This window comes from Coptis chinensis, chromosome 8, assembly GCF_015680905.1.
Source record: "Coptis chinensis isolate HL-2020 chromosome 8, ASM1568090v1, whole genome shotgun sequence".
Classification (NCBI taxonomy): Eukaryota; Viridiplantae; Streptophyta; class Magnoliopsida; order Ranunculales; family Ranunculaceae; genus Coptis; species Coptis chinensis.
The window spans coordinates 87,937,176-87,950,206 of record NC_141463.1 but is presented as its reverse complement, the minus strand read 5'-3'; the positions used below and the strand labels follow the sequence as shown (position 1 = coordinate 87,950,206).

General features: G+C 36.0%; 1 protein-coding gene across 2 annotated transcripts; it reads left to right on the top strand.

Moving 5' to 3' along the window:
• The first annotated feature begins 5,845 nt into the window (after positions 1 to 5,845).
• Positions 5,846 to 12,711, top strand: LOC147483956 (cationic amino acid transporter 2, vacuolar-like). 2 transcript variants are annotated; one of them, XM_086575351.1, is made up of 14 exons: positions 5,846 to 6,465; positions 6,883 to 7,084; positions 7,405 to 7,489; positions 8,080 to 8,220; positions 8,350 to 8,468; positions 8,566 to 8,662; positions 8,970 to 9,142; positions 9,233 to 9,299; positions 10,118 to 10,276; positions 10,716 to 10,977; positions 11,342 to 11,450; positions 11,653 to 11,765; positions 11,877 to 11,952; positions 12,280 to 12,711. In XM_086575351.1, exons 1-14 carry the CDS (start codon positions 6,312 to 6,314, stop codon positions 12,434 to 12,436), a joined length of 1,914 nt encoding a protein of 637 aa, XP_086431477.1. In that variant the 5' UTR covers positions 5,846 to 6,311; the 3' UTR covers positions 12,437 to 12,711. The 2 variants fall into 2 exon arrangements, with proteins under 2 accessions (XP_086431477.1, XP_086431478.1); XM_086575352.1 differs by having other exon boundaries at positions 5,998 to 6,465; positions 11,345 to 11,450.
• Positions 12,712 to 13,031: the final 320 nt, after the last annotated feature.

Here is a 13,031-nt window from a genome sequence, read left to right as displayed (position 1 = left end):
ATATTAGAAACCATCTAAGTGATCTAACTAAGCACCGAAACCAGAAACCAAAATTTTACACTAGTATTGTTTTCGTTATGGGTTGTAAGTAAAATATGATGCTTCGAATTAGAGGACTATACGATATACTGAAGTTCACAGCAAGCAAGCACTTTGGTCTAATTGGTAATAGGTCTTTGAATTCAGGAGCGGTGAAACTAGCAGTTTGAATAAAAAATAATAGCAAAGACCAAAATGAATAGCTCCAAAAAGAAGATGATCAGAAATTAAGATCCTTCTTTCATGTGAAATAATTTTTATCAAATGTTTGGGATTGAGAAATAAAAATACAGAGCTGTTATTTGCTCTAGGCGAGTTTGTGGCCCATGCCAAGTCATGGCTTAAAAACCTTTCTTGCCGATAACACAACAAAATACTCCTCATACCGACTAGCAATCACAGTTCACTTCTTCCCCTGTTGATTGATTACATTGTTACATGGATGTACAACTGTCAGGGAAGTCCAAGTGTCCATCTATGCCAAGCCTCTAATCGTAGAAATTGACCCCTCCTCATCGAATGCGCTGATTGGCGCACAATTTATTAGTCGCAAAGAACTAGTGTGATGAACTTGCGTCCCCATCAGTCGTAATCAGCAAGCATTAGAGTGATTTCAATAAGAGCATGCTGGTTCATTGAGTATTTCCATTAAGTAATTAGCTTCATGATCACTCCATAAGTCCATAGTCCATACAGAAGTAATTACGTTTACCTTCATTATTGAGAAGAACCGGATCACATCAAATACCCATAATGATAAGCATGGTACAACATTTCCTAGCAATTATGCAAGTGTCTCATTCATTGGCTTTGAATTGAATACCAAGATTCCTCAATCCGTCTTCAGTGGTTAAGAATATTCTAAACTGTAAAGTGTCCAGACACAAATAAAAGTTTTAAATGAGAAATCTAACCAAATTGGTGTTGCAGGGTTGCTTTTCTATCATCTCTACTACCTATAAGTGTAGCGGCTGAGCTAGCCAAATGTGTCCTCTGTCGGTTCTAACAATCCATTAATATTCGAACACTTGTTATGCTGGCCAATAGCATATTTATACATAACTATTTCATACAACTCTCTCACCATTTGCTCACAATTCTCACAAAAAATCTATCTACTCCAAAACTACAGCAATAGATCCAAATGAACAAGCAATCACATCAAAAGGAAAAGGAAATAAAACCACTATAACAAGGTTTACAAATTTCTCAATTCAATAAGACGGGACTTTGTACAATTAGTTGATGTAGCGGAAGCGATATTAAAAGTTCATTAAAACATAAAAGAGATCAATTAAAACATAAGTTTATTTATAATATTGAAGAATTGATTACAATTTTTATCCATAAAATTATTTATATAGAGAACTCCATCAAATCATCTTAAAAACCTATTAAAACACTAAGAACCACTTTCCTAATCTATTTATCATAATAGTAAATTTCTAAAACTACTAACACAAATTAGACTTCTATACACTTCTAAATTAGGCTTAAAGAATAAAAACGAAAATAATTTGTTTTTAGTATATTTGGATTTACTAAAAACAATTAGACAATAAACATTGGCTTTATGTTCTACATCAGTAGTGGATACACGTTAATAAAGATCCAATTGTTGGTGTTAGGTAACGGTTCACACACTATTGGGAGAGAATATATGAGAATTATTGAGAGAGAATTGGCAAAAACAACAAGAGAATTAAGGATTCGGTGTCCACTCAATTTGAACACATCCAACAATGTGCTTTTGCATCTTAGTAAAAAATTCTTCCATTTGAGTTGTTGGGTGAGGGATTGTTAATTTGCATAAGTGTAACCCATTTAGAATAAATCTCATCGATTTAGTAACTCATTTTGTATTGGTAATCATTCAAGGTGTAATTGCGACGAAAAGCATCACCACACATAAAATTGTCGAAGAGATGAGAACGTTGAAACACGTTGACGTCTAATGTTAGCACTTTGCAGTGTCAAGAATTGTGGTTTCTTTATCCATTTTCGTACTGATTCAATTTTCTTACTCACAGTTCGTCATTTTTCTAGTTAGAGTAAGGATTCGTTCTAACCTAAAGTCTAGATACATTATCAAGCTTTAGTTTGCTCTTTTAGAAAACTAATGAGTAAGGCTTTTATGATAAATATTGATTTGTTTTACTTCCTACGGAACACTTATCATGCAAGACACGAAAATCATTTTAACTTTGATATTTAACGAGGTACTTAGAAAGAGAGAAATGGTAAAGGATTATGCTACTCATGCAAGGTCTCACTATATTCTCTTAGAATCAGATTACTACCATCTCAAATCCGTTTTGGGTTTATTATCAAACCCCAAACGGATTGAGAATCGATCCCTAGCGAGATTAACTCAAATTTAAGTCCATCTTACTAGTATGAGGAGTTGAACTGATATTTCATCTCTGAAATATTATCTCAACTCCTTGACTCATGAAATAGACTCCTGTCAATTAGAGGAATATGAGGTTAAATGTAAGTCTCGAGCGCGACTATCCCAGGTGTGAATTGAGTCTCGCAAGCGAGTCATTCTCAATTTCCAGGCCTCGAGTTTGGTCGAACACTACCATTTTGGGGGTAGGGTGCTACATGGGTCCTAAGTTCTAAACAGTTAATCTTACTTCTTAAAAACATATAAGAATCCTCACATGAACTTCATTAACCCAGCTCATGATCCTTGGATTAATGAAAGATTACAGGTTATATATGCTAATGGGAGAGGGGGAAAAGAGAAGAAGAAAAGTAACAAAATATTTTCCTAAAGGAATGTAAATGTTTATTCAAGAACTAGTGTGATGTTCCACCATTAAAATGTTACAAAATTAAGTTTAAGCACTTCGAAAGAAAAAACATGAAAAAAAAACAAGAGAATGAAAAGTGAATTGTGTATCTACAATCTTAACCCCCAAATCAGCCCACATTTTTAGCTTTTTTCCTTCCTCCCACGTGAATCACCTCCTACATTTATTACATTAATTACAATCCTATCTTCTTTGCAAACCAAAACATGCCAAATTAAACACTATTTTGGATAACAATGCATTTAACCATATGTAAGGTGTCAATTTGTGCCAATAATTTGGCACTTTTGTCTTGACTTGCTCTATGATTGATGACTCATCTTTTCTCGTGGGCCCAAAGGTGGGTCCATGTGCTATGTCCATTGGTGGACCCAGACGTCGATTTCTGCAAATTATGGCCTGATGTAGAACTAGTCGGACTGATCGTCTTGACAACTTACTTGCCGAAATTGGAGTCCAGGTTCAAAAGATATGAGCTCCGAAAGTTGAAACTTTCTTTCACGTAGTCCCTTTCTGACTCGATTATGTCATGTTTGAGTCTCCGACTTTAATCCGTGTTTGTTTAATTTCACATGGATGATTTGGAAGACTTCATATATATACATTGTTCTCGTGCTTTAACACAAGTTTAACCAATATTTTCACGTTAACTGCGAAAACCTGCAAAAGTACGAAAATATAATTATTTCATGATTATTCAACACAAAATAAACCAAATTGATATGTTTCTCTGGGGTTTAATATTACAGTTTTTGGTGCTTATCAACATCGTGGTTTGAACCCATCATACCAAAAAATATGTGCCAAATCCACAAGTCTCTATCGGTGATGACTTCCAAAATTATTGTATGTTTCTTCTTATATGTCCAACATGTATACCTTGTCTCATTGTCAATACATAAAATCCAAGCTTCCAAACATATCCGGGAAGCCACAACTTTTCACCTTGTTGAAGTACACGTTGAATGTCTTGTTCGTTTGGAGCTCTATAATATTATTCTTTGAATATCGTCATCACAACATCACAAAAATGTCTCAGGCTTTTGAAAATAGTGCTACTTACTATTTGAATGTTTTCATCCCACGCATATGCACCACAACCATGTGCAAACAAACGAATGCAAACAGCACCTTTTATATATCCGTCAAACATGACTTTCCAATGTCATCAACCTAGTATGTGAAGTACTTGTTATGGCCGAAGACGACTTTTAAGATTTGGAGGAAGAAATGGCGTTGCATCCTAAACCTCCTACGGAAGACATTATAGGGATACTTCGGATTTTGTACAAAGTAATCCCTCATAATTCTATTGTGAGTCTCAATTCAATCACGATAAATATACTTCCTACCAATGACCAAACCTCGATGATCACGACTAGCTTCACGCATGTCTTGCAACAAGGGGGAGATATGTAAGAATATGTTTTCATCGTCATTGACCATGTTCTCTTCTTCGGATGAAGAGTTTGATTCAATATAAAGATAATAATAAACCATTTTGAGTGTGAGAAGAAATGTTGTAAAGTTAAAAATAGTGAGGTTAGGTTTTAATGGTACAATGAAAAATAAAGAGTTCGTGAAGAAGAAAATTATAAATTTGTGGTCTATAAAGTTGATACAATAAATGAAAGTTAGTAAAATTGATGGATGTGATCAAAATGGTATAAAATGAGGTTGGTTGACGCTGTGAGGGTTGAAGATTTAAGAATTGAAACTTTGATGACAAGTAAATGGATGTGAGTGAAAAATTGGTTAAATTTGGCTAAATAAAAAGATCGTGTCAAGCTGCCAACATATGGAGTACTAGGAGATCAGAAAGGTAGTCCACAATTAGAAGAGAAATCTGAAGAAATGACATTTTGGTGTTTGGGTCCTTTAAGAATCTTGAAGAATTTTTTTTTTTTCTCATGTTAAAAAATTTAATAATTGCATGTGAATGCATAAATAAAAACTACTTTTGTGTAAAGAAAGAAATTGAGCGTGTATGTATATACTATTGTATATAGATTCTAGAAGATCAAACCTATAGACGATGTAGATATTTGGCATGATGCTTGATACTGGATTACTTCACCACCAACAATAATTTCATTCTCATTCATATATTTAATTAAACCATCTCTTTGATCATAATACCAAAGATTGTTGTCCCCAATTGATCTCCTTACAAAGAGAGGTATACACTCACAACTTATTTTGACAACTACTATATAAACCCACAAATTTGGCGATACCAACCAAATTTAAGAGCCTTATAGTAATCCAATTTAAATGACATTTTGGTGTTTGGGTATTTTAAGAGCCCCATGTAACACCCCATTCGACTTGCTCTCAAATTTTTTCTTTTTCTTCTCTCATGCGGTCGGCTCAGCCGATTAAAATTATATATTGATAATTGCATGTGAATGCATAATATTGCATATCGTGAGTTCAACACTTGAACGTCTTAACTACTTTTTGGTGTAAAGAAAGAAATAAAAATACGAGAACGTGTATGTATATACTACTGTATATAGATTCTAGCCATAAGATCAAACCTAAGGCCTGATTAGTCTTGTGGGTATTTTTCCGGAATTTGAAGTATGACTTTCGTTTACATTATTATCTTATTGGCTCATTTATAATGCTTCAAGCCACCTTTATATTAACATAACATTAACATATTTGAAGCCAACTTGACCAAGCCCTCCAGAAGCATTTGATTTTGTTAGAATAATATGGGGTAGATGAATTGAGCAGCTGGAAATGTATGGATCCATTGACCAAGGCAATAAACACCATCCCTCCCTTCACATGGGTATAGTAGCATACACTAGCAGACTTTTTGAAATGAAAAAAACAATTATAAAATGGTTATAGAGCAAATAATTGTGAAACTCGTGACTTCATCTACATTCATAGATATTTTTGATTATTTTCCAAAGGATATGATTGAAAACAACAACAGTTGATATTTCATTTATATCAAGCTTAAATAGAAAGAGACGACTTTTAATACTATGTTTCAAAATGAATGAAAAAAAGTTATATACCAAAATACATGTGCAAAAGGTTGACAAAAAAAAAAAAAACTCTTTATTATCAGCAACATTATTGAACAGTGTGAATAAATTCGGGGCCGCTGGTTTTTGCTTTTGGTATAAAATCGACCAGACGGGGCAAACGGTCAGACCGTTATTAGTTTGCTTACACGGAAGTTCCGTGACGGAACTAATAGACAAACAAACAATAATATATATAAAAGGAAAACAGCAACGCCAACGCATTCTTCTGTCTATATTTTCTTCTTCTTTGATTAGGTGGGTGCAATTATAATCTGCCCGCTCTCCATGCATATAAAGATAGAATCTTTCAAGGTTTGGAGATAAGCGGGCAGGTGGGCAGCAGTTTTTTCATTTGGTTTTCAAAAAAGAAGAAGAATAGTATTGTTATCATTACAGGTGTGTAAGGATGGTGGTTGAGAAAGGTGGCGGTGGTGGTGGGAATAATAATGTTGGGTTTAGAAGTTTGATAAGGAGGAAACAAGTGGATTCTGTACATGTGAAATCAGAGGGTCATCAACAATTGGCTAGAGAATTATCTGTTCTTCAGCTCCTTGCCATTGGTACATTTTTTTTTTTTTGTTGGATGATTTATTGGGGTTTGTTGTTTTGTTTTTCTTGTTATTTTGATGTCCCTTGATATCCATGAGTTGTGTATGTGGTAATATGTTGATGGTATATGCATAAATGGATAAACAGTAATGGGTTTGTAGGTTAAAACCGTTGGTGTAATTATTATGGTAAAACATATTAATAATCCGCAATATGAAACATGATGATGGGACTAATCCGCAATTTGAAGAATGATGATGGGACTAAATACATCCTGGCTTTGAAAGGTGCAATTGCATACAATTATTGTTATTATTGTCTTAACTCGTGTTCTTTTCTTAGTCAATTTATGCAGTACCGGCTCTATAACCACCAGAGTAACGTGTTTTGTGAACTGAAATGTTGTGTTTTGGGGTTTGTTTGATTAGGTGTTGGATCAACCATTGGAGCTGGAGTTTATGTTCTTGTTGGAACGGTTGCTAGAGAACATTCTGGACCCGCACTTACCTTATCCTTTCTCATAGCCGGTATTGCAGCTGCTCTTTCAGCATTTTGCTATGCGGAACTTGCTAGCCGTTGTCCATCTGCGGGGAGTGCTTATCATTACTCGTACATTTGTGTTGGAGAAGGGTAATGTTCAACTGTCAAGATATCTCAGCTTGTCTTGTTACTTGAATGTTATTTTATTATTGAATAAATGCATAATAGTAAATCTGCCACTCGACTTGTAACCTGTGTTATCCAGGAATTGTGATAAGATGTTTAGAATTCTTAACTAAGGTTTAGTGCTTTGGTCTTGTTGGATTTCCCCTTCTTCCCCTATATTTTGACACTGCACTTTTATAGCAAATACTAAAAACAATGTAGATGAAAGAGAGTTAATAGCTGGTGTAACGGGGTCTTATTAAAATTTCCAACATTGGATAAGTGTGTACTTTCATTGATGGCAGTGTTGCTTGGCTGATTGGTTGGTCTCTTATATTGGAATACACAATTGGTGGCTCGGCTGTTGCTCGTGGAATATCTCCAAATCTGGTAAAGTAGAAATTCACTTTCATAAACTTCAATTAGTATACATGATAGATGGGTTGACAACGTTCTTGGAGGAAGTCCATCCTATTGGAGAATGAAACTCTATAATTGTTAATGTGAAAGCCTCAACTTGTTGAACTACAAAATCATGTGAATGCATCTCAATGTGGTGTGAGAAGCTCACTTGAGTTACTCATCAAATTGGTTGCAGCTTTGATATTTGAATTGCTAAGTGTAAGAGACATAAATTCAAGTCACTAATATCAACCAAGATTAAATGTGAGGTTCATCATGATCATCATGTTTGATGGAACATTCACTAATTACTACTTTAGGCTTTCAACACAACTTCCTTGTCTAATACAGTATATCAGTAACAGTGGTCATTTGTGAAATATCCACACCTCACTTGCTTGCATGAATGTATGTGCTACATATTATAAGTAGAATTTTATTACACAGGTATGCAGTAGATCCTCAAGAATAGTTTCCTTTGATGCCTTTTAGCTTTGATTTACATGTTTCGACATTGAATACTTAACAGGTTTCAAGAGTCACTACCTCTAATGTTTATTGCGATTTCCTTTTTTTAGGCCTTGTTTTTTGGCGGGCAAGATAGTCTGCCTATATTCTTAGCTCGTGTGTACATTCCTGGGCTAAATGTTGTGGTTGACCCATGTGCCGCAATTTTAGTGCTTGTTGTCACTGGGCTTCTATGTGTGGGAATCAAAGAGGTGCCTCTCTATAAAAGAACTACCTGCTTCATGTATTTCAATCTACTTTTTTTTCAGCTACCTTCTCTCAGCCACTTGTCACTTTCAAGAAGCTCGTGCTTATATTCTTACAAATCTCTTTTCTTGCAGAGTTCATTTGTACAAGGTGTTGTCACCTTTGCAAATGTCTGTGTCATGCTTTTTGTCATAGTAGTTGGTGGGTACTTGGGCTATAAGACTGGATGGGCTGGATATGAACTCCCCAGCGGGTATGTTTAGTATGGTCATTTTCCTTGTTCCATACAATCATTTGTTGATCTTTGACTGATAGAAATTTGTTTCACTTCTCTCCCTGTGATTCCATAGGTACGCCCCCTTCGGAGTGAATGGGGTGCTTGCTGGGTCAGCTACAGTCTTCTTTGCATACATAGGCTTTGATTCAGTTGCCAGTACTGCTGAGGAGGTATATATATCACTTACGTGGTTTTGTAAAGACAAAGATTCCCTTCACTTAAATCTGTCTTGCAAACCAATAGCTTAATTGGTAGCACTGCTGCTTACGTTTGTCAAAAATCTCATAGTAATGAAATGCAATGCATGCTTACTTTATTCATGTTCTGAAGAGGCCTTTCTGTTTTATTTTGTTTCATTTTATTATTTAAACACACTGATAATTCTAAAATTTGTCTTCTGTAACTTATAAGATACAGTTATCCCTTGAACCTTCTCTAGCATTTCTTCTTCTGAGATTAAATTTTTTCTGATCACAGGTGAAAAATCCTCAGCGCGACTTGCCACTGGGAATAGGGTTGGCATTGTCTATATGTTGTGGCTTGTACATGCTAGTCTCTATTGTTATAGTTGGCCTGGTACCATACTTTGCAATGGATCCTGATACCCCTATCTCCTCTGCCTTTGCCAGTCATGGGATGCAGTGGGCAGTGTAAGAGTATTTGTGATTTTTTGTGTAACTTTGAACATTTTTGGTAAACTTATTTGGTTTTAATGTCCTATTCTTTGTTAAACATTTTAGGTACATTATTACTGCCGGAGCGGTTACTGCTCTTTGCTCGACTTTGATGGGTTCCATTCTTCCTCAGGTAAATAAATGCTGGGGCTGAGCTGATGAATGACTAGGAAATGCTTTGCGGTTTTCTTGTGGTATATGATATGCATTTCAGAGAGCTTATTATGTGATTGGTGAGGCGGGGATGTGCTTGGATTTACTAATAGTAAATTTTTGCTTGTGTTGACCACTTCTCATTTAAAAAACTTAAGTCAGTTCTCATCGAATATTGTCTCATGAATCAATTCTACAATTAGTGTGAAATACAGAGAAACAGTACTGGTAGTTGACTACTTGACTACCTGGTGGTTGGTACAGCTTTTGGTTGTATACCTGCCACATATTACCAGAATGCAGTGGTTGGGTGAAATTCTTTATGGTTCATCCACTTGTCAAAAAAACTATTATATTAGTGATTATATAAGCTCGATGAATATGCATTTGCAAGCTGCAATTAGTTGTGAAAACAAAATATTATCTGAGCTATGTACATGTAACACACTAAACGAATTCTCGACCTCTTTTTTCCATTAGTCATAGCATGATCTTCTTCTGGGAAACGCACATCTAGGTGAACAGTGTTTCTTTCTCAGAAACTTAACAATGATAAGCAATCATCCCTGTTTCTCGCTCCAGAAAATGAATAAATGATCCTGAGTTTTGTTTTCCACATATCCTCCTTTTAAGTTTCTCCCACCCCAGATCTTACCAAACTGTGCCTTTTGTTGGGCCTTCTTTTTTAGCCACTTTGTTGGTCTTTAATCAAATTGCTTTGGGGTGTCATTTCCTTTGTGTGTTTTGCACACACTTCTGTTGCTGTTGTATTCTGTAATTCTTATCTTTACTTTTCAGCCTCGAATTCTGATGGCAATGGCTAGAGATGGATTGCTTCCACAGTTCTTCTCAGATGTTAATAAGCGCACTCAAGTTCCTGTCAACAGTACAATATTGACTGGAATAGGTTCTGCACTCTTGGCCTTCTTTATGGATGTTTCACAGTTAGCAGGGATGGTAAGGAACTTAATCATTTTGAATCTTTTGTGTGTGTGTCTTACTGTATGATTCTTAAAGGTATGATTCTTTTGGTTGCTCTTACACAAGGGTAAAATTATACTATAGTGCCATAGATGCACCACCAATCATATCTAAGATGGTTCCTATATTTCTCCAGTAAAGTCCTTTTTTTTTTTGCTACAGTGGTGATCTAGATGGGTATCTTTCTTTTCTAATCCCACTCTTTAGCACTCTACTATGAACTTTTTATGATAAAAACGCTCTGTACAGATTTGGTGAAGGACATGAATACAAGATAATAATTGTTTTTTCATCTCCGAGTAATTGTACTTGTATGTCAATTGTAGTTTTTGTGATTTTTCTTGGAATGTTGAGTAAGGAGATTGTTTAAAACATACTTTTCTGAATGCTGAGACTGAAATGCCATTTTATGCAGGTCAGTGTGGGCACACTTCTCGCCTTTACTGTTGTTGCAATTTCAATTTTGATACTTCGATATGTTCCTCCAGATGAGATGCCACTGCCATCATCTCTTCAAGAATCAATAGATTCAGTGTCATCACGACGCAATAATATTCAGGAGATTAATGGGGAAAACATAAAAGATCTGGTTGGTGCATCTAAGGAGTCTAATCAACTGTCACAAGGCAAAGGAGACACACCATTTGTTCCTCTTCTTGTGAAGGAAGTTGATCAAGGTAATGATATCTTAATCTATTTGTTTTATGATAATCAATTTGTTTTTGACATTAGAGACGTCTGAAAACAGATAGTGGCCTCTAGAAGTAGGAAATTGTTAGTTGCATTGGGACTTGGGACTTCCATATTCATAAACTCCCATAAAATTCACCTACATCCAGATAATTCTATCTTGATGATTAGAAGAAAGAGCCGTAGATTAAAGATTGTTGTAAGGTATGTCTTTCCCAACCTGCCAGACAACATACTGCTATGCTGTTTATAGACCAGATTCAGAGTCTAAAAGATGGATATCATTGGTGTCGTGGTTTATCTTTGGTTTCTTTTTAAGTTATTCTTTTTTCTGCTCTTTATCTATTTTAGCAGAAAAGTTGAATGAAGAAAGGCGTAGAATCGCAGCTTGGAATATAACATCTGTCTGTATTGGAATACTTCTCCTGACATCTTCAGCTTCAGCTGAAAACTTGCCCAGGTGAGTTGTGCTCAAAATGCTTCTTGTATAACTCCTAATGGTTTTCACTTTCAAAATTCTAGGAAGTGAAGAAATATGTAGTGTACTTTCTTGGATATCATGGGAGGAGTTGAAATCTTTTCCTCTCTGGCTCATTGTACAAAATATGAGCTTATGAGCTGATTTTGACGAGTGAATCCTTCTCGTGTGTTGTTTTTATCAGTGTTCTTCGTTTCTCGGTATGTGGACTTGGGGGTGTGCTTCTTTTGTGTGGTCTGATTGCACTCTCCTGGATTGACCAAGACGACGCAAGGCACAGTTTTGGACACACTGGGGGTACACTCTCTCTTTAGTCTTTATGTAATTTTGAGGGTTTTTTTCCCCCTAAGTATTGACCCTTAGGCGACTTGTGACTTTTGAGGTTATTAAAGTCAGTTTTTATTGCAGGCTTCACTTGCCCCTTTGTTCCGCTCCTACCAGTTGCCTGCATCCTCATTAACGTCTACTTGATGATAAACCTCGGGTAAGCACTTCATCATTATTATCTTTTCTTATTATTATTTTTCAATTTTTAATCATTAAAACAAGAATTCTGAACGGATTACTAGATAATATAAAAGTGGTAGCGCTGGTCCCTTGCAGTCCTCATTGCTTGTAGGCCTAGCCACTGTTTCTCCCAGTAACTGACCTGGAGAGAATTGTGTACTAGGCACGTGGACTAAAAATATACACGCAAGGGCCCAAAGTGCATGAGCATTATGTGTTTTGTATCACCATGTTGCTCCCACTGCCTAGCCATGATGGCGTGGAGCTCCCTTTTGCTTATAACTTCATTTTTTTTAAAATCCAGGGCTGGAACATGGATCCGTGTTTCCGTGTGGATGGTGGTTGGAGTTTTGGTTTATTTATTTTACGGACGGAGACACAGCTTGTTGTTAGATGCGGTTTACGTGCCCACTGCACATGCTGATGAGATCTACCGCAACTCTGCAGAGCATCTTGCATAAATCAAAGCTTGGTCGTAATGAGTTGCAACAATCTTAGTTGTTGTATCCTTCACACCCATTTTCTTGTTTCTAAACGTCATTTAGGGGACTGAACTGAAATCAGTCTCGTGTTGTTGTATAGTTATATGTGGCTGTCATGGAATGGGGATTGTAAGGTGGGAATGATGTAAATACCTTTCAAATTAAGGACTGTATTCTTCTTGAAAGAAGTTTCTTTCCTGTTGCTTGTAAAAATAGAAAATTACCAGTTAGTAAATCCCAATTGTATTACTTTCCGTTCAAATGTTGAGTAATGCTTCCCTTGAACGCCAGCTTTGCAAGGAAGTTACCAGTTAGATTAAATCCCAATTGCTGCCTCACTCAGTTAGCATATATCTGCGATGACATCTCGATCTCTTGCTGGGAATAAAAATATTCGCAACATATTGGTCTATTTACGCCATGTAAAAATAAATTTTCTTCAGCTGCCATTTGGGCAGGACTGGTACACCAGAAAACATATTTCACTTCATTTTTGCGGGTGAGGTAATTAACATATTTTGCATCTCCATCCAATCTCTCGCCCTCTTGGATGCATTAGTTCTCATTCACAAAC